This window comes from Colletes latitarsis, chromosome 8 (assembly GCF_051014445.1).
Source record: "Colletes latitarsis isolate SP2378_abdomen chromosome 8, iyColLati1, whole genome shotgun sequence".
In the NCBI taxonomy this organism is placed as follows: domain Eukaryota; kingdom Metazoa; phylum Arthropoda; class Insecta; order Hymenoptera; family Colletidae; genus Colletes; species Colletes latitarsis.
In genome coordinates, this window is record NC_135141.1 from 33,125,847 (window position 1) to 33,147,367 (window position 21,521).

The following is a 21,521-nucleotide window of genomic DNA, read 5'->3' on the forward strand; positions in this document are numbered from 1 at the left end:
GGAATGTGATAGACTAGATATACGATGAGTTGTTTGCCCTGCAAATTGAAATACTAATATAGTTCTCAAGATCACCATTCTTTACACGGAGACGTCGTTCGAAAACCACTGTTTTTCTACCAGATTGGTATTTCAGTTGTGAATCACTTTCTTCCATAAGATGCATAGTCTATACTATACTACTTCGTCTGTGGTTTTAACACCGTTCTATCACTGATACCATAATCCCATAAAGCTTCTATAGAACTATGATACCATAAAGCCAATTCACATGTCGTTTTCAATAAATATCCTACTCGTTACGTGTCGGGTTCCCTTTAAGTGTGAAGTAGCTTGTAATTTTGGTTTCATGAACAGAGATGCCAGATTGAGTACCGGGTGCACTACTCACACTATGCCAGATCACGCGTACGTGAGCTCGTAGAGTTTCAGAAAGTCGACAAAGGCAAGCTGACACATGCTCTCTTTCTCGATTTTCTGAAGGTAGCCGAAGTAGTTTCGAACCGTCTCGTGGGTGTTGAGACAGCCGCCAAGTTTGTAGTGGAATAGTTAGTTATTTTGACCAATAGATGGTGCTTATTTTTCGACCTCGAACCCCCTGGTGCTAAAACGCTCAAGTTTGTCGTGGAATAGTTCATTACCTTCAACGCTAAATGGCGCTTATTTATCGACCTCAAACCCTCTGGTGCTAAAACGCCCAAGCTTGTCGAAAAATACATTTAGCGTGGACGATAAGAACTATTCCACGACAAACTTGGGCGTTTTAGCACCAGAGGGTAAGATGTCTAGAAATGAGCGCCATCTAGCGTTGAAAATAGTGAACTTTTCCACGACAAACTTGGGCGTTTTAGCACCAGAGGGTTTGATGTCTAGAAATGGGCGCCATCTAGCGTTGAAAATAATGAACTTTTCCACGACAAACTTGGGCGTTTTAGCACCAGAGGGTTTGAGGTCTAAAAATGAGCGCCATCTAGCGTTGAAGGTAACGAACTTGTCCACGACAAACTTGGGCGTTTTACCATCCGGATTTCCAAAGTACCCAGAACATTTCCAAAATGCTGGCGATTTTGCGAATGCCCTGAGTCTCTGAAACTCTTGAAGGAGAGCAGTCAGTATACCTTTGTCGACTTTCCGAAACACTACAAGCTCACGTACATAGGCGTGATCTGTCATCTCTGGTATAAACCAGAGATGCCAGACGAAGCGCCGAATGCACCGTGGACACGTCTCATGGGAGTTAAGAGAGGCAGGCTCACATTTGCCTTCTCGCTCTTGAACAACTGAAATCCGACCTCACGTCAACGGCATACGATTCGGAATCTCGACTGCCCAGGCATTTTTACTTGCCTTTCCTAGAGTTCATTACTGAACTCTGCAAATTACTCCTGGTTTCTGATGACCAGTGCTGACAAAACTACAGAACTCCCGACAACTTTTTACACCATACAGCGACTGTTACTAACTGCTCCTGATTACTGCTTGCCTCTGCTGGACTCTGCTGACCATCGCTTATATTTCCGACAACCTATAACGATTACTACTGACTTCTGCTAACTTCTGTTGGTCTTTGCAGATCTCTGTCAGCGTGTGCTTGTCTCTGCTGAACTTTCCTGGCCTCTGCCCAACGCTACTGACCACTGCAGGTATTTCTGATAATGTACAACGATTAATACTTACTACTGCATGCCCCTACAAGTCTCTGCTTGCCTTTGCAGGTTTCTGCTTGCCTGTGCATGCCTTTGCTGGCCTCTGCCCAACACTGCTGACCACCACTGATGCTTCTGACATCGTATAACAATTACTACATGCTACTGTTCGCCTCTGCTGATCTCTGCTTGCCACTGCATGCCTCTGCTCGTCCCTGCTGACCGCTGCTGACCATCGCTTATATTTCCGACAACCTATAACGATTCCTACTGACTTCTGCTAACCTCTGTTGGTCTTTGCTGATCTCTGTCAGCGTGTGCTTGTCTCTGCCGAACGCTACTGACCACTGCAGGTATTTCTGATAATGTATCACCATTAATACTTACTACTGCATGCCCCTACAAGTCCCTGCTTGCCTTTGCAGGTTTCTGCTTTCCTGTGCATGCCTCCACTGGTCTCTGCTGACCACAACTGACCACCCCTGATGCTTCCGACAATGTATAGCGATTACTACTTGTTACTGCTTGTCCCTGCTGGACTGTACTTGCCTCTGCATGCCTCTGCTGGCCTCCGTTGGCCTCTGCTGACCGCTGCTGACCACCGCTTATATTTCTGGCAACGTACAACGATTACTACTAGCTACAGCCACCCTCTGCTGACCTCTGCCACCATCTCCCGACCTAAGCTAGCCTCTGCCAACATCTCCCGACGTCAGCTGACCATCGCTGACCACTGCTGACCGTTGCTGACAACTTGTGACATAATGTAATATAATATAATATGTTTATATGTATTAAAGTTTTGTATAATGTAAATCTATGGCAATAAATGATATAATTTTAAAGTATTCTATGTGTTCTCATCATTTTTTACCGTCCTTTTCCTCTCCAAATCATTCTCTTACTTATAAGATGCGTACCACCTTCTTCGCAAGTTCACCAGCATTTTAGAAATGTTCCGGGAACTTTGGAAATCCGAATTTGACCTTGACCTTGGCCCAGTTTCGAAAGTGGGTCAAGGCCATTCGAATCTTAGAAAAATTCCGGCCGCTTTGGAAATCCGGATGGCCTTGACCTAATTTCGAAAGTGGGTCAAGGCCATTCGAAATTTCAGAAATCTTCCGGCCGCTTTGGAAATCCGGATGGCCTTGACCCAATTTCGAAAGTAGGTCAAGGCCATTCGAAATTTTAGAAATCTTTCGGCCGCTTCGAAAATCCGGATGGCCTTGACCCAATTTCGAAAGTAGGTCAAGGCCATTCGAAATTTTAGAAATCTTCGGGCCGACTTGGAAATCTGGATGGCCTTGACCCAATTTCGAAAGTGGGTCAAGGCCATTCGAAATTTTAGAAATCTTCGGGCCAACTTGGAAATCTGGATGGCCTTGACCCAATTTCGAAAGTGGGTCAAGGCCATTCGAAATTTTAGAAATCTTCGGGCCAACTTGGAAATCCGGATGGCCTTGACCCAGTTTCGAAATTGGGTCAAGGCCATCGAATCTTAGAAAAATTCCGGGAGCTTTGGGAATCAGGATTTGGCCTTGACCCAGTTTCGAAAGTGGGTCAAGGTCACCGGCATTTCAGAAAACACTCCAGACACTTTGGAATTCCAGTTTTAAGTAGAGAAACGGTTTCTTATAACTAAGGGAATAATGGGGAGAGGAAAAGAAAGGTAAAAGTGACGAGAACACATAGAATTCTTTGCAATTATATCATTTATTGCCATAGATTTACATTATACAAAGCTTCAATACATATACATCACGTCAGGAGTTGTCAACAACGGTCAGCAGTGGTCAGCAGGGGCCAGCAGAGGTCACAGAGGGATGCAGAGGCATGCAGAGACTAGCAGGGGCAAGCAGTAGCAAGTTGTAATCGTTATACGTTGTCAGAAGTAACAGGAGTGGTCAGCAGCGGTCAGCAGAGGCCAGCGGAGGCTGGCAGACGTCAGTAGTAATCGTTATACGTTGTCAGAAGCATCAGAGGTGGTCAGCAGCGGTCAGCAGAGGCGAGCAGAGGCATGCAGAGGCATGCAGAGGCAAGTACAGTCCAGCAGGGACAAGCAGTAACAAGTAGTAATCGCTATACATTGTCGGAAGCATCAGGGGTGGTCAGTTGTGGTCAGCAGAGACCAGTGGAGGCATGCACAGGAAAGCAGAAACCTGCAAAGGCAAGCAGGGACTTGTAGGTGCATGCAGTAGTAAGTATTAATCGTTATACATTATCAGAAATACCTGCAGTGGTCAGTAGGGTTGGGCAGAGGCCAGGAAAGTTCAGCAGAGACAAGCACACGCTGACAGAGATCAGCAAAGACCAACAGAGGTTAGCAGAAGTCAGTAGGAATCGTTATAGGTTGTCGGAAATATAAGCGATGGTCAGTAGAGGCCAGCAGAGGCAAGCAGAGATCGCCAGGGGCGAATAGTAGCAAGTAGTAAGCGTTATATATTGTCAGAAGCATCAGAGGTGGTCAGCAGCGACGAGCAGAGGCATGCAGAGGCAAGTACAGTCCAGCAGGGACAAGCAGTAACAAGTAGTAATCGCTATACATTGTCGGAAGCATCAGGGGTGGTCAGTTGTGGTCAGCAGAGACCAGTGGAGGCATGCACAGGAAAGCAGAAACCTGCAAAGGCAAGCAGGGACTTGTAGGTGCATGCAGTAGTAAGTATTAATCGTTATACATTATCAGAAATACCTGCAGTGGTCAGTAGCGTTGGGCAGAGGCCAGAAAAGTTCAGCAGAGACAAGCACACGCTGACAGAGATCAGCAAAGACCAACAGAGGTTAGCAGAAGTCAGTAGGAATCGTTATAGGTTGTCAGAAATATAAGCAGTGGTCAGCAGAGGCCAGCAGTGACAAGCAGAGATCGCCAGGGGCGAATAGTAGCAAGTAGTAAGCGTTATATGTTGTCAGAAGCATTAGAGGTGGTCAGCAGCGACGAGCAGAGGCATGCAATGGTAAGCAGAGATCACCAGTGGCGAACAGTAACATGTAGTAATTGTAATACGATGTCAGAAGCATCAGGGATGGTCAGCAGTGTTCAACAGAGGCCAGCAAAGGCATGCACAGGCAAGCAGAAACCTGCAAAGGCAAGCAGAGACTTGTAGGGGCATGCAGTAGTAAGTATTAATCGTTGTACATTATCAGAAATACCTGCAGTGGTCAGTAGCGTTGGGCAGAGGCCAGGAAAGTTCAGCAGAGACAAGCACACGCTGACAGAGATCAGTAAAGACCAACAGAGGTTAGCAGAAGTCAGTAGGAATCGTTATAGGTTGTCAGAAATATAAGCGATGGTCAGCAGCGGTCAGCAGAGACGAGCAGAGGCATGCAGTGGGAAGAAGAGATCAGCAGGGGCGAACAGTAGCATGTAGTAATTGTTATACGATGTCAGAAGCATCAGGGATGGTCAGTAGTGTTCAGCAGGGGCCAGCAAAGGCATGCACAGGCACGCAGAAACCTGCAAAGGCAAGCAGAGACTTGTAGGGGCATGCAGTAGTAAGTATTAATGGTGATACATTATCAGAAATACCTGCAGTGGTCAGTAGAGACGAACAGAGGCATGCACAGGCAAGCAGAGACAAGTACACGCTGACAGAGATCAGCAAAGACCAACAGAGGTTAGCAGAAGTCAGTAGGAATCGTTATAGGTTGTCAGAAATATAAGCAGTGGTCAGCAGCGGTCAGCAGAGACGAGCAGAGGCATGCAGTGGGAAGCAGAGATCAGCAGGGGCGAATAGTAGCATGTAGTAATTGTTATACGATGTCAGAAGCATCGGGAGTGGTCAGCAGTGTTGAGCAGAGGCCAGCAAAGGCATGCACAGGCAAGCAGAAATCTGCAAAGGCAAGCGGAGACTTGTAGGGGCATGCAGTAGTAAGTATTAATCGTTATACATTATCAGAAATATAGTGGGTAGTCTGTTCAGGGGTAGCAGTGTGTTCAGACAGGAATAGGACTGTTTCTGGAGAATTTTAGACCTTCGGTGTTAATTGTAAAGCATTTATAAGTGATCTAAATTACCGAGTACCCTATTGTTGAATTAATAAATAAATTAATATTAGTTTTCGATCGTAAATAATTGGTACGCCATCTAGTGTGTAAAGTGTGGATTATTCCACGACAAACTTGGGCGTTTTAGCACCAGAGGGTTTGATGTCTAGAAATGGGCGCCATCTAGCGTTGAAAGTAGTGAACTTTTCCACGACAAACTTGGACGTTTTAGCACCAGAGGGTTTGATGTCTAGAAGTGGGCGCCATCTAGCGTTGAAAATAGTGAACTTTCCCACGACAAACTTGGGCGTTTTAGCACCAGAGGGTTCGAGGTCTAAAAATGAGCGCCATCTAGCGTTGAAGGTAACGAACTATTCCACGAAACTTGGGCGGCCGTTCGACGAGTCAAGAGCATGTGTTAGTTTGCCTTTGTCGATTTTTCGAAACTCTGTGAGCTCACGTACGCGTGTTCTTGCATAGTGTGAGTAGTAGAATGCACCACCAAAGTGAGATCATTTATTTCGATGTAACCCTGTACATTTAGACAATAAGAAATATGTAGCTTCCTTCAAAATACAGAATATTTCCTATTAACCTTCTCCCAATAATCTTGCGTTTGGATATATTAATCAACTTTCAACATGGTTATATTGCACGATGATGAATATTATGAAAGTCGAAAGCCCCGGCCCGATTTAGGACTCCTTGGCAATTTTTTGCGATTCGTTTGGGACAAGGAACGAAAAGCATTTCTCGATAGAACAGCAAAAGAATGGGGTAACGCAAATGGCCATCCGTGTGAATAATTTTCTTTTCTGCGTTTTCACGTTGGATTAGGTTACAGTGATTCCGTAACCGGTTTTGCTAATGTGTTGAGTTTATAAAAATTGAAAACGTCCTTGGAAAAAAATTTAAACGCACGGAACGAGTATAGGCTATACGTGTAACTCTAAACAATGCATTCTATCAATTTAACACCGTCCGGTTTTTTGTCCATTCTTTTTATCATCACGAAGAACCGTACAGCAATTGTGTCACCGTTGAATGTTTGTTTAATATTTAGGTCAACTAGGAATATTCTACTTGTGTTTCTACGCTGTCCTGGGAACAATATTCGCGGTGCAACTGAAGATCAGTATAGACTACGTTTCTCAATTAGACAAACCATTTTTCCAATATGTTAGTTTATCTTCAAAATCCCATCTTGGACGAAACTTGCTACTATCCCGTTCAGCCAGACATTTTGGCAGTCCAGGTGGACATATTTTATCTATTGCAATATTTAATGATAATTAAAATAAAAAATTACAATCGAAATAGTAAAGTAATAAAAATTAATCGTAAATCTCATCTTAAGCGCAGATACATCAAAAGCTGTATTAAATAAAATTCTTTTTAAGGGATAGTTTTCAAACCGAATAGCATATCAGCTGCATCGCCCATCATTTCGGTATTTAACTCGAGTACCAATGCCAGGCCAAAACGATATATTCGTTCCTTGACTGATTTTCTGCAAGGTATTCAAAATGTCTATATTAGATGTTCGTATTTACATTATACATTGGACCTCGATAAAAAATTTAATTTTAATGATTAATTATAATTTTTCTTAATAGAATTTAATACAAATATGAACAAACACTATTTTCATTTTAGAGTATAATAAAAATATATCTGACTACGATGATGGTTGTCAAGGTGAAACGTTTCAATCGGATCGTAACACCAAACCGTGCTTTTTCGATATTAAAAGCCTCGGTGTATGTAGCAAAGCTCCATATGGATACACGTATCCTATGCAACCTTGCGTTCTCATAAAATTCAATAAAGTAATATCAGTGTCTGATTCTATTATCTTCTACGAAAGCTAATCTAAATTATCGTGTAATAATTTTCGATTTTTATTTGTATTAAATGCAGAGGTTCGATTGGGTACCAAATTATTACAAACAATCGTCGCATTTGCCAGAGAACATACCAGCTAATTTAAAGGGAATGATACAACAGTCGAAAAAGGTTTGTTATGTACAAATTTTAGATTGGACTCCGGGTATCAGCTGTTCGAGGATTAATATTCTCGTAAAGAAACGCGAATGGTCTTATTATACAACCTATTGAAAGAATTTTTTTCGAAGTAAATTTTAGACTTTGCGCCGAGAGGTAGCAAAAAATACTGAAATTTATTCTATTGTAGTTTTATGTTTGGTTGTCATGCGACGGAGCGAACAACGTCGACAAAGAGCACATCGGCGAAATAGAATATATACCCAGTCCAGGATTTCCAGTTGAATATTTTCCATTTTCCGGGCAACCACATTATTTGTCCCCTATTGTTGCGTTGCAATTCAAGAATTTAACGCGTAAGACAGAGTCACGTTCTTAAATTAAGTTCACTCGAAAACGCTATGGGCACCGTTTTTATATTTATTACAGCAAATAGACTGATCACCGTGGAATGCAATTTGTGGGCCTCCAACATCAAGCAACGTTCTTCTCACTCGTTAGACTTTCAAATAATAATAGGTAAATTTCAACAAAATTAAGGCTTTTCTTAAGAAAAGATGAATTGATTGTTAAATAAATTTCCAATCGAATAAATTGAAATTAAGGAAGGCCAGGAATAATATATCTATTTCTTCCGAGTAACTAGGGTTTTGAACATGATTTGGATAATTGATAATAAACAATAAAGAACCTTACACCAATGTATACATTTTTATTTATTTCCGTTCTCGAAAGTATCTCAAAAGTTGCAAAAAGAGAAAAAATTTTGTTCCATTGTACATTTCCACTCCTGCGAGTCAACGTTAAAGGATCTAATTTCGAGGATAAAATCTTCCACAAATAATTGTCCTTCATCGAATATGTGAAATTCAATTCACGGCAAAGCGTCATCTTAGTTACGTTTGTACCTCGTGACAAGAAACATGCGAAATAATGTGACCTCGAGCGTTTCCGATTTATACTGCCGCTGTACACTTTTAGAGATAACATCTAATACGTCTATGGATTCAAGTTGATCTATTCCGCGATATAGTGCTTGGTTTTGCCTTACCAAACGGAACGTTAAAGAAATTAATAAATTATTATTTAAATATAAACGTAACATTTATTATATCAAGGTTTATTTTCTAACTTCATCTCCGCCTTCGTCAATTTATATTTTAGACGTTCTTTATTTTGCTATTCGACCTCGGTAATTATTATTACAACTCTTATTGTAAGTTACTTGGTATGTTGGTGCAATGCTAGATATGCAATGCTGCGTATTTAAATTTCAAAAGATTGCTCAAAAATGAGGATCATTTAGCACGATACGAGCCAATATAATTTTGACACGGTGAAAACTATCCAAGTACCTTTTATAATCCTCGATACCTTTCGATTTGCTAATATTTTTTAAATACAATTCATTACACTACCAGAGCTACCATCCTCTAGTAGCACAGACGAGGTATACGAGTAGACCTTTCACCTCATGGACTGAAAGTGGCCCAATCTGACTGCCATACCGACCTCAACATTCGGAGGTGATTTTAGCGTCCTCTTCTCATGGATGGCAGTCAGTTGAGAAACTATTTACTGTATCAGATTCTGGAACACTGATAGTACCGTAAAAATGGGCCGAAAAAATACATTGGGTGAAAAGTGTACTCGTATACCTCGTCTGTGCTAGTAGTATCCGGTTTACTCCGTAAGATAAGTTTGATAAGCGGTTCTATCACGCGATTGATCGGTGATAGCTGACGACTTCGAAAGTAAATACATAATTCTTATCGAATAAAGCGTTAGACCATGCGCTAAATAAAAATTGGAATTCGAATCGTAGATGTGAACTAGTAGCCATTAGGTCGATAAGGTTTCGTTTGTGTTTTCGGTGAATTTTTCAAGCTGGAAACATATACCGAACAATGCAGATTACCTCCTGCCCCGAGGTTTCCAATTTTTCCCCGGACCGTGGTCGCGAGTCGAGCACAAAACAGTGGGATGTAGGCTCTGGTATACACACGATATCTCGCAGAACATATTTCCTGCTCGATCGGTAACCGTAGGGCCAACAGGTCGTAGTCTCGTCCGGTCATTGTCGGCGGCAACGAGCAGCGAGAGCAGTGTGTGCATTTGTGCAACTATCGCTCAGCGTCGCAAAACCGTGCTCCTTCAGTTGCTCGCGCGCGTCTCTGTGTGGCTACATTGTGTGCGTTTCTTTGTGTACTGCCCTCCGACTTTTACGCGCGTGTTAAAAACGCCTCCGACGAGAGACGCCAGTGCCGTGCGATAGTTCGTCGCGAGTAGTAACGGTTTCTCGTGTCCGTCACGATGAACGCGACCGGTATAGGAAATAATTCTTACAACCTCGATTACAATCGGATGCCCGAAGCGAAGACGAAATGGAAAGCCTTTCAGGATTACATTCACGATCCCGTCGAAGGGACCTACTGCGGCCACACGGGGAAAAAATGGGGTAAATTTCTCTGTCGTTATTTGACTAGAATTAGGATCGCTGCCCTGGACGAAACGATCGCGAGGGAATTGCTTTCGGGTACCTTTTTGCCGTTTGACTTTTTCTTTAAATCGTCATTCAAAATAGTTACCCTTTGTGTCATCGCGGTAGGCGTGAGACTGAGTTGAATGCCTAAATCAAGTACCGTGAATTAGGGCTTCCTTGGCTTCGCCATATGACAAACGGGACGAGAGCTCGTAGCGTACAGTTTTTCTTACGAGTTCTCTCTGCCTCGTATGCTTCGTCTAACCGGTTAACCGAGATTTAACGTGACGACCGAAATACGCGTGTATTTAGATTGTCGGTCGAAACTGAATCGAAAATGACCGTGAAGCTCTTGGTTTTGGCAATGGCGGAACGAGAGAGGATCCGTGATAAGTTTCGATGATGTTAAACGTTAAACGATGCAGAAAGACGATGGATCGCGTTTCGATTCGGAGAATAGAAAACGATACGGTTCTGGCGACGTTTAGTTGTTATCAATGGTACTGGAAACCATCTAATAGCAACTGGAACCATCGAATATTCCGTAACGATAAGAAATTAAGTGACAGATTACTGTTATCGTATTATTTTAGTTTGTAGTAATCGAGTTCTATATTCGCGTGAACTTTCGTTTAGATGTCAGACTATATTCAAACTGCGATGAATATGGAATTTTTAGCATTAGTTGCTCGGGATAGTAGAACGAACGTGAATTTTAGCGACGGGTTTCATTGATACCGATAACGTCCCAGGCGACTGTAAATAATCGATGAATTTTATTTTCATCTATTTAGTTTAGTTGTTCTATTTAGCTCAACCTGTAATATTACGAATGTTTTATCTTCGAATTATGTTTAGAAATTACTGTAATGCGACATCCAAACAATCGTAAACTAATTTAAGAAAACAATATAATCGATTTATTTTCATCTATGTTGTTCTATTCAGTTCTCTGCTAATTTAAATTCAGCTTAGCAATTGTTACTGTTCATAAATACTATCATATTATCAAATGGCCACTATTCGAGTGTAAACAAGAATTTAAGAATCTATTTTCCTGATAAACTCTCCTTATCTCTTTCTCAAGTTTAAGATATATACCGTGATTATTTCTTTGAAGATACTATAAAACAGGACAGCAACGTCTAACCGTGATTTCGATTCAATTAAAGTTTTAACATCGGAAGATCGTAATCGTTCAAGGTCTAGATGTATAATCTTCGCTGTACCTTCCACGTAATTGCTATAATTGCACAACTTGAAACGACGCTATTTTATAAAAATCATAAAAAGAGGCGGGAAGCACGAGATTATCATTTATTTATCATCCTGCTCGCGTTCTTTTGTCGTCCTCGATGTAAAAGAAAAGTGACGAAGAAAGGTCAATGGCTTTGGCGCGTAAAACACTGGTTCTCAAATGTGGAAACTTTCCACAATGATTTTTCGTATGCGCTACGAAGGTGATCAAGTTTACGGAATATATTTAATAATTTTTTCTTTTCTTTCTCTTCTTCTTTTCTTTTCTCGTGTAAACCAGAATCGACCAGTAACGGTCACTTGGTCAGAAATTTAAGGTAAGTGGTCTCATTACCGAACGTGTTAGTAATAAAAATAGAATAAATAGCTGATTGGAAAATAACAAATACGTGCAATTTTTTTTTTTTATTCTATTCTTCATTTTATTAACTGTTTACTATGACTTTGATAATTGAAGAAATTAAGTTTCCCATATGTTAGAGCTATTGACAAAAAGTTCTTTGAAATTCATTGCAAAATGCTAGAAAATATGGAAGCAGTTTTCATCGACCCAATAGCTAATAAGCGACCTCTTTTTTACCGTCTCGATACCGAAAAGAGACAATTCATGAGAGCAATATGGATCGTCATTATGTATACGTTTATCTGAATATGTAACTACAACTGCATTATTGATAGCGCCAGTTTCGACGCCTACTTATATAATCTACGTTTTTGTACAGTACTGCTTCCCTGTGAATGAAATGTAATTAAAACTTCCGCTAGCCAAGGAACACAATGATATTCATGTAATGCAAGAGTTTGAGACTGACGATGAGAACGGTCAATTTAATAAAATAATTTACTTCAGAATAATCGCCGAGGTATTTTAAACGTTTTAACATTTTCTCTATTTCCTTCGAAAGCAATGGACGTTACTTGCACTTATACATGCTTTAGGCAACTAATAAAAGTATTAAACGATAATAAAAAATATAAAAAATTATTTAGTAACAAGTGGAGGTTAGATATAATATGAGAACGTAAAAATTATAAAACGACATTTAGAAGCAAGCAGAAATTCGATACAACAAATCAATAATAATATAATTTTGTAATTTAATTTCTTACATTATGCGATTTTATATATTTCTTATTCCCCCAGGCTGAAAATTAGTCTCAAATTTTTTAAACTATACAGCTTAACCTTATATGAAACTCAGTTCTGTCGACTACTTTACATTGTATATGGATCACTATGAGATTAGACAAACCTGTTTGATTACCAGATGTGCCATATCGATTGAATCTTTCGATTAAACATTTTTATAATAAATGAATTATTCGCTAGTAAGGTTCAGAGCTAATATCTCGTGGAAATTTTATGTAAATAATATAAAATACCTTATTCTCTTTTTCATCCTTCCATCCATTTCATTTCCACGCTAAGCACTCCAGAGTATCGTTTTATTTGCTATATTTCCTCGAATCCATTACTGCACGCCTACGTCTCCATTTTGCTAATTGCCTTCACGTCCCTGTAACATGGTAAGTATTTTAAATATTGCAGGTAATTATTTCTCATTTTCAAAGCTCACCGATACATTGATAACAGTATTGATATACAGAACCAAGTTGACTTTCGTAACTCAAAAAGGTGATAAATAAAAAAAAATATAATTTACGTACACCTTGTAACTGACTTAAGTTTGTAAATTTTTCCAGCTCTTTTTGTAGCTTCAACTATTTACGAGATATTTGAAACTATAAAAATGTTTATTATCATTACTATCTGAAATATAACCTGGCGAACGTGTCTTATCGCATTTGGTCACTTGAGTAGAATGATTCAGTGTAAGTCAGAATTTGATATCAATTTCATCTACCGAAAGTAAACGAGACACAGTGTGACAAGAGAAATTTTAATAAAGATATTCTTTTCGTCCAAGTATTATTGCAAGCAATATCACAACAACGCATGATAAAATACAAATTAACTAAGACCATAGAGGGGAGAAATTTGCATTGGTAGTGATATTTTGAAGGTTAAAAATCCAGAGATTGATAAATTTGTTCTTACTTTCAACCGGGCATGAATATGTAAATTGAATTTTAATGAGGTCATGCAATTAGTAGGCTAATCTTCAGAACGATGTTTGTATTTTTCTTGAACGAAAGGGACAAAGACAGAAAAGGGGGGAGAAAGTGAAAGAATGAGAGAGGAAGGGAGAGAAGAAAAGAACGAGATTTATTAGAGCGGAAGTAACCTCTGTCACAATTTATTGATATTAATGCTTCTAATATCTCTTAATATGGTAAGATTAAATTCGACGCAGTTATAAAATGTGTTATAAAATACTGTGCTACGTATATGGGCACGCTACCGATGTTACTGAATTATGTCAATAATTATGCTCAACTACGATAATACATTGATACGTATTATTGTACTATGCCCGTACTGAATTTTTTTCTAGAAAGTGGGTAGGATTTCGAGGGTATGTCTATTCACCAAAAATTATTGTACTTGACCCCCACAACTGAAAATAATTTTTTTAGGACGATTCGAAAATTTTTTTTTTTCCGAAAAATTTAGGCACCTACCCCCTGTCGATTTTTCTTAAAAATTCGTTTTTGATTTTTAGTAATTTTGTTTGACGCCCTACAAAAAAGTTGTCTAACACTTTTTTGTAGGTCTGGGTTAGGTTGTCGAGTGGAACTAGAAACTTTAATCGAATCGAAACGTGGGTTGCGTCGACGAGTAAGTTTACGAGTTTTAGATAACATTAGATTCTCGTGCGGCCGATGATAAGTTGCAATTATGAGGGGAAAAAAAATGGGAAATCGCACTAATTACTGAAATTACTGCCGATCCGTCGTTAAAATATACATGCACGTTTGTAAAATAACCCTACATCCTCGATGAAACTGGCAAACGGAAACGTTTCGACGAGACGTACGTTTTAAAAGCCTGGAAAACTGGTTTACCTGGCTGATGTTAGTTTTTTTACACAATCAACGTATCGTAATATAAGTATATTATTAGTTCTGTTTTTCTCGACATCATCCCTATACTTTTGAAATATAAGACTCGCACGGAACGGATGTATTTATACAGGTGCGTCCCGCGTAACTGTAATCGCGATTTTTCAGTCGCTTCCGATAATAATCGTAAATTAGATAAGAGATGTAACTTCAGTTATACAAGTTCTATACAATTATTTAAATATAAACAAACGTTGAACGGTGAGATTAACGCGCACGTTTCCACATTGTGTTCTTATAAATTGAATAATATGACCCTTTCATTTGTTGGTAGCGGCCTCTTGTCATTTTCTTTTACCCAAGATTAATTATGTAATGCACAGGGTGTCTCTTTTACTTTTAAAGACGCGAACAAAGAAATGCATTGGAAATACAAGGAACGTAAATAATAAAATTGTATTATTGAACAATATTTATCGGTCATAATTTTCATTTTCTTCTCAACGATTTTATCGGGTTGTAGCGTGCAATCAGTTCAGCAATAGCTGCGTTACGATAAAACAAAAATATCGCTTTATATCGAATATTAATCTGCAGTCGAAAGCTAATCGCGATAAAGGAATAGAAGCGGGTGGCCATCATAGCGTACGCTACTCTTGAAAAGGGAACTATATTTAGATCGGACTTTGGCATAATGCCCGGGCGTTAAATATTTTCCGCTCAATCGTTCAAACGATGAAAATTTTCGAGGCTACGTGGTTTTCCAATTAGCCAACGCGTGTTAAAATCAATATTAGATAAAAGTAATTTTAAATAGAAACTAGAAATTACTCGATCGTTTAAGTTTGCATCTATAAAAGACAATTTTATGGAGTCTTTATTAAATTATTACCTAATCTTTATTTTGTTTTTTTTTCTTTTTTTTTTAGCCATCACTGGAGTCTTTTATACTTGCTTTTTCGCCATTCTGGCCCTCCTCTTTGCTATTTGCATGAAGGGGCTGATGGCCACGATAAATCCTGAAAAACCAAGATGGACGTTGGACGAGAGCTTGATAGGGACCAATCCAGGTAACGCAATAAATCCAATAAGTTTAATTAAATTTAAAAAATAGTAATAGTATTAAATATACTAAAATACTCGTTTTTCCTTGTGCTGGCCATTCCCTAGAAACATGATTAGCCGTGGAAATTATAATACTAGACTCGAATGATTAGAGGTCAGTATGTTCAAAATAGAAAATCGTAATCCATATTTACTGTTATTTTTCTGTGATGAAAGGAATATTAGAATTGTAGGGTTATGGGTTGTGTAATTAAATGAAACTTCCATATTGAAACGTACGAATCTGAGCGCGAAGGCTTATCTCAGAAGAAAGGCGAGGAGGTCAGATCGTCCTGGTGACGAATTCTTATCTTTGTATAACGGACACCATCAGTTCCTAGAACCCATGGCCAAAACAGGAAAGAAATGCTAGACATCGTTACTGGAGTCAGAAAACAATTTCTGCTTTATCGCGGTTGCGATATTTCAATTAACGCGTTAACTACCGCGTCAGCCATACATGGGATCATCTTTTCACTAAGGGGTCAAGGAAATTAATTTAAATGAAACTTTGGTCCCCCAGAAAATTCCACAGTGAACATGTTAATTGTATACAAATCATATGACGAGTACAATATTAAAAAATGTACAGATTACGAAATTTTATTACAGACATTAATAGATTAAGTTTTATGAACCTGTTCTTACACAGCTGAATTTTCTTATCGAGAACGAGGTGCTTAACAGTTCCCGTATTAATTTCCCGAGCGTATCGCGTTCTTTATCAGTCTGCAACAATGTTGTGACATAGTAATGAAATAAAGCAGCTGATCAGCGAACTTCGAATTCCCGCCGTTAATAAAATGGAACGCTTGCCTACGGAACGACCTTCCGGTTCACGCTAAAGAATGAAGCGAAGTGGATTAAAAATAGACATGTAAAATCAATGGACGAGAATAGTATCAAATTCGAAATTTTGTTTACAACGAACCGATCGTTTCGTAAACACGAATCCCTCACCCGTATCCGTGAACGCATTTTTCCCTAATTTATTACCTTTATTAATAACATCGATCGGTTTAAAATCTCTATAGCTTTCGACTCTAAACAATTCTCTTGAAAATTTTTTTATCAATTATAATTTTTTATTATTGTTTTTACAAGTTCAATAAACACTGTCGTTCGTTAATAATCATTTTCTGCGCGAATAGGTCTAGGATATCGACCGATCTCTGATAACACCGAAGAAAAAGCGTTAATTTGGTACAGTTCGTCGGATCCTGCATCGGTGCAAAAGTGGACCAAATTGTTGGATAAATTTTTAGAAGGTAAATTATTACGATAGTTATGATCCATCTTTGTACTAAAGGGTTTAATCCCGTTAATAAATTAATAATAATAATAACGCTATGAAGAATGAATTTGAAAAACGACACGATTTTTGTCGATTCTCCGCAGAGTACACCAATCCGTTTCTTTTATCAAATGGCGGTAGAAATCAACAGATTTGCAATTACAATACGCCAGTGAAGCCCGGACATGTTTGTGCGGTTGATGTGAATAACTGGGGACCTTGCTCGCCTGAAGAACAATATGGTTTCAATAATTCAGCGCCTTGTATCTTTATTAAATTAAATAGGGTAGGTCATCAATAGCTAATACAATTGACAATGAATTTCTAGTAAGGGTGCCTGAATGTTTCGAGCATTAGACAAACGTAAAATTGTTAGATTTAATCGTAGATTAAATATAAAAGTGATTCAGTTTTGATTTTTATTTCTTTTTTTTAACAAGTGATCCGATCAATTAATAAATATTCCGTTTTCAGATATACGACTGGGAACCGGTATTTTACAACGACACCAAAAATTTACCGAAAGAAATGCCAGCTAGTCTCGTTCAACATATCAAATCCACCAACAGTTCATGGGTTAGTTAGTCGGTCAGTTAATAGCGTCAGCCAGTATTTTAAGTTACCAGGAAATTCCACCAATACCGATTTTACGATTCTAACAAAACGAACAAAAATTAACATACATTTAATAAATTTTGTTTAATCGTCTGTATCAAATTTGGGCACGTTTTAAATAACGTTATATGAATTACTACTTTAAACAAGTGAATAAATATTTAATCAAAGTATATTTGAAATAGCTATTATTTAAAACAATTAATATTTCCTCGATCAAAGATTTAAATATTAGTTGAAACAGTTGTCTACTTTTTTCCATCTACAATCAAATTTACCCAAGTCTGGTTTGAACGATTTACATTTTACAACAAAAATTCTGTTCAAAATTCGATAGTGACCGTCACACGATTTTATAATTTAGTTTGTTTATTATATTTTATCATGTATGCGGTTTTTTTCTGATTGCAGCTGAATACCGTGTGGGTATCCTGCGTAGGTGAAAATCCTCACGATACCGAAAATATCGGTGAGCTGAACTATTACCCCAAGAGTCAGGGGTTTCCAGGTTATTACTATCCTTACAAAAACATTCCTGGTTACTTAAGCCCCGTCGTTGCTGTGCATTTTCTTCGACCAGCAAGTAAGTGAACGCAATGAAATTAAAACTGTATTTAAAAAAGAAATTTTCGTTTCGACGCTAGAAAAATCAGAGTTCTTATCTATTAGTTCTCGATCGTTTGTTTCATCCAGTACTATAATTTCCACTTGTAACCATGCATTCTACAATTTATTATTAAGTTAAATAGTATTTATTATAATAAAAAACTTTCAATTATCCTCCAGGGAATATAATAATCAACGTCAAGTGTCTAGCGTGGGCGAGAAACATATTGCATATAAACGTGAAAGGCGATAAAACTGGATTTGTGCATTTCGAACTTATGATCGACGAATGACCGTGTTCATCTTTCTAAGGGAAACTTCAACGCAAAATTATCTGCCGAATAATGCGGATATTTCTCATGGGAGATGCTCACATATTGTAAAACTGAGGAAACCATTTAAAATACCAGGCTACGATGACCAAGAGAAGAGAACAGATAAACTTGAATGATGAACCTTAGTCGATGATCGGGGAACATTTATCTACGCTAGCCTAGGAGAAATTAAGATACCAGTAACGATTAGTATTAGGAAAAATACGATAGATGTGTAAGTATCGAAAATTTCTAACGATCGGACTCCAGAATTCGTATATTCGCTTCGATTCAGCGACGAATTATTTATATTCCTATCAAATAAAATAATCGTTAATTATCGGCCTTATCAAGATCTCAAAATCAAACAGATAAAATGTTACGAAATAATTTCACCGATGCAGAAAAGAAAGTTTGTTAGCATTAAAAAAAAAAAAAGGAATATACATGAACTGTACTTATTACATAAATCAACATTGGTAGTTTTCAAAAAATTGTTTTCATCGAGACAAAATTATGCTATACATTTTATAATATGGATGAAGATACGCGAAGAAAAATGACAAAAAAAACGAAAACACAGTTATAGCAGCGTTTTCACATGATCTACTGCGATATACCGAAACATGTTAAAAAACATATTACCTCGTTACCGTTCTAAGGTCGTTTATTTATACTGTATCGTCTATGTGAATTTCGTATATACTGTAACTAAATAACTCTTAAGTGTTTTACTCAGGCTAAGTAAAGGGGAAATGAAATTGTTTTTAGCATATTTAATTTGATTTTACCATCGAATAGTTAAACAATTGAGAACAGAGCATCGAATAGTTAAACATTTGAGAAAGGGTTGGTTTTAAGAATTTTTTAAAATCTCATCTATGAATAATTGCTTTCATTTCTGATTATATGTATACGTTATATGCATACATACATATATAAGATGGCAGCTAGCTACTTAAAACCGCTGCATAGTTTAAGAAACAAACGTGACTTACATTTTATTAATTTTATTTTTCACATGTTAAACTTATGAGTTATATATGTTGAGTTTTGTGTAATATAATAGCAACCAAAATTTCAGTTTCAACTCATAAATTACTAATATCTGTAATATTTTGTTGTACCTAGTCATTGTAATGGCTGGCAACTAGTAAAGACTAAGTCCAATTAATACAAATTAAATTACAGAGCCATTAGTAATATGTTGCTCTGCTTTTTTAATGAAACCCTTGCTCAAAAGAGTGCTGCATTAAGTTGACTAAACGACAATAAAAATCAACTAAAGTATTATTCTATATTTCTTAAATAATACCATTGAATTTGTTAATACTTTTTAGTTTCTTGTACATATGTAATGCCAATGTAAAATTAAGATCTGCAAACTGAAAAGATGCTGATAAAATGATCTTACCTTTGTCTCGTTCACTTGAAAATTGATTGATCCTACGATTGATGTGTTGAAAATAATTGTCTGTAGACGTCCAGTCGTCTGGTTGTTCGTTATCTGCAAATATAAACAAAATTTTATGTAATATATGTACAATAAGGCAAAAATATTGCAGTTTCACTACTTACCAAACGTTTACAAATCCTCGAACTTAGCAATTGACTACACATTTTGAAATCATTTTTCGATAACACAACGTTAAATCTAAGTTTCTCCCAAATAACCTAATTTAACGTAAACTAATTTTATCACTAATTTTGACTCTCGAATCATCATAAACGTTAGTTACGTTTGTTTTGTAAAGTATACAGTGGTTTAAGTGTCTAGAACAGAGCTAGGCAAATTTTATTCACGAATAACAAATAAAAATGTTAGATTTAGTCGTAAGCTAACTTCTGCCCGTAAATTCGTTCATCTGAATGCCGTTTTAAGGAAATTGGGAATGAATTCTAATTTACAAACGAAACGTAAACAGAAATTAGTTTTCGAAAAAAACTAAACAAATTTTTATTCGTTTATTATGAATAAAATTTGCCCAACTCCGTATTTGGCTGCTATTGTGTCTTCGAAGCAATACATTTTAGTGTAATAAAATCGAAATAGTCCGATGTGCGATACGAAACCATTGTGAAAAAAAAGGACACCAGGATCTCAGTGTTGCAACGTTAAACACAGATGCCAATAATTTTAAGAAGTATACTTAGGTGTAGGTACTTATTAAATGTATGTACTTATATCGTTCATAGCATTTCCCGAAGGTTGTTGTACTTTATGTCGCTAACGATAACGATGTATTCTGTTTAATAAATATACACACAACTTTCAGAAATAAACAACTTCTAGACAATGATTGTACACATAATTATTGTAAATTTGCTCTTTTATAAGAGACATGCTTTTAAATAATATAAAAAGTAATAATAAAAAGAAAAAATAAAGAAACCAATTTTAAATAGATTCGGCCAACAGGTTGTTAATTTCTTAAATTCGTTTACAAGCATCAGAACATTCGCGATTGAAACGATCATGCATTTCTGTAATTTTATTTATCAAATTAATCATTTTTTACTACCAAATGTATTCTTGTAAACTAAGAATATCTTTATTCTCGGTATTTCTTCATTCGTTATTGTATTTCATAGAAAACAGTGTTGTTTGTAAAAGTTGTGTGATTTCGTTGTGAACATAACAAAGCAATGATAGTTCAAATATTAAATATTTTTATAGCAGAATTCTATTGTCACAGTAGACTATTACATATTGAAAATAAAGATATTGTGATACGACTATTCCAAAGTTTATAGTTTCCTAAATATTCTGATTTTAAAGCAGCATTGAAATATTGTTTATTGTTCATTTGAGTACTTCTAACATGATTAAATGTATGATTGAACAATTTAGAAAAGTCCCTTGAAAAAGTGGCTGAAACATAATGAGATAAATGGAAGGGGTGAAACATTCAATTTAACATTTGATATTTAGAAAAATTGTTTAAATTAGAAGACTGGTATTTCCGAGTATTTACTTTTTCGACATTATGAACATTGTAAATTAAAAACAGGAAAAGATGAGGTTATGAGATACATATAAAAGAAAATTGCTACTATGAGGACACCTAGTAAAAGAAGACTGTTCAAGCAGATCAGAATTTTACTACTAAAACGATTGTTCTTTTTTTTTTATTATGCCAACCTTTTCAAAAGTTTTTCAATATCGTAAAAACATAGCAGAGATCGTTTCTAAATTGTTCAACTGCATTTACTTATGTCCATAAGACATAGTAATCCAGAGATTGAAATTCTA

General features: G+C 37.3%; 2 protein-coding genes and 1 long non-coding RNA gene across 3 annotated transcripts; 2 read left to right on the forward strand and 1 right to left on the reverse strand.

Moving 5' to 3' along the window:
- Positions 1 to 6,202: 6,202 nt before the first annotated feature.
- LOC143344984 (sodium/potassium-transporting ATPase subunit beta-1-like) lies at positions 6,203 to 8,171 on the forward strand. Its single transcript, XM_076771638.1, has 7 exons — positions 6,203 to 6,405; positions 6,692 to 6,883; positions 7,029 to 7,145; positions 7,285 to 7,457; positions 7,549 to 7,644; positions 7,823 to 7,988; positions 8,062 to 8,171. Exons 1-7 carry the CDS (start codon positions 6,270 to 6,272, stop codon positions 8,169 to 8,171), a joined length of 990 nt encoding a protein of 329 aa, XP_076627753.1. The 5' UTR covers positions 6,203 to 6,269.
- Positions 8,172 to 9,769: 1,598 nt separating this feature from the next.
- On the forward strand, positions 9,770 to 20,554 carry LOC143344253 (sodium/potassium-transporting ATPase subunit beta-2-like). The gene is made up of 7 exons (XM_076770113.1): positions 9,770 to 10,090; positions 15,265 to 15,405; positions 16,591 to 16,707; positions 16,838 to 17,019; positions 17,208 to 17,309; positions 17,760 to 17,931; positions 18,135 to 20,554. Exons 1-7 carry the CDS (start codon positions 9,946 to 9,948, stop codon positions 18,245 to 18,247), a joined length of 972 nt encoding a protein of 323 aa, XP_076626228.1. The 5' UTR covers positions 9,770 to 9,945; the 3' UTR covers positions 18,248 to 20,554.
- LOC143344254 (uncharacterized) lies at positions 11,550 to 19,985 on the reverse strand. Its single transcript, XR_013080088.1, has 3 exons — positions 19,847 to 19,985; positions 19,683 to 19,775; positions 11,550 to 12,888 (listed from the first exon to the last, which is right to left on the reverse strand). It is a non-coding gene; the product is annotated as an uncharacterized LOC143344254 (long non-coding RNA).
- Positions 20,555 to 21,521: the final 967 nt, after the last annotated feature.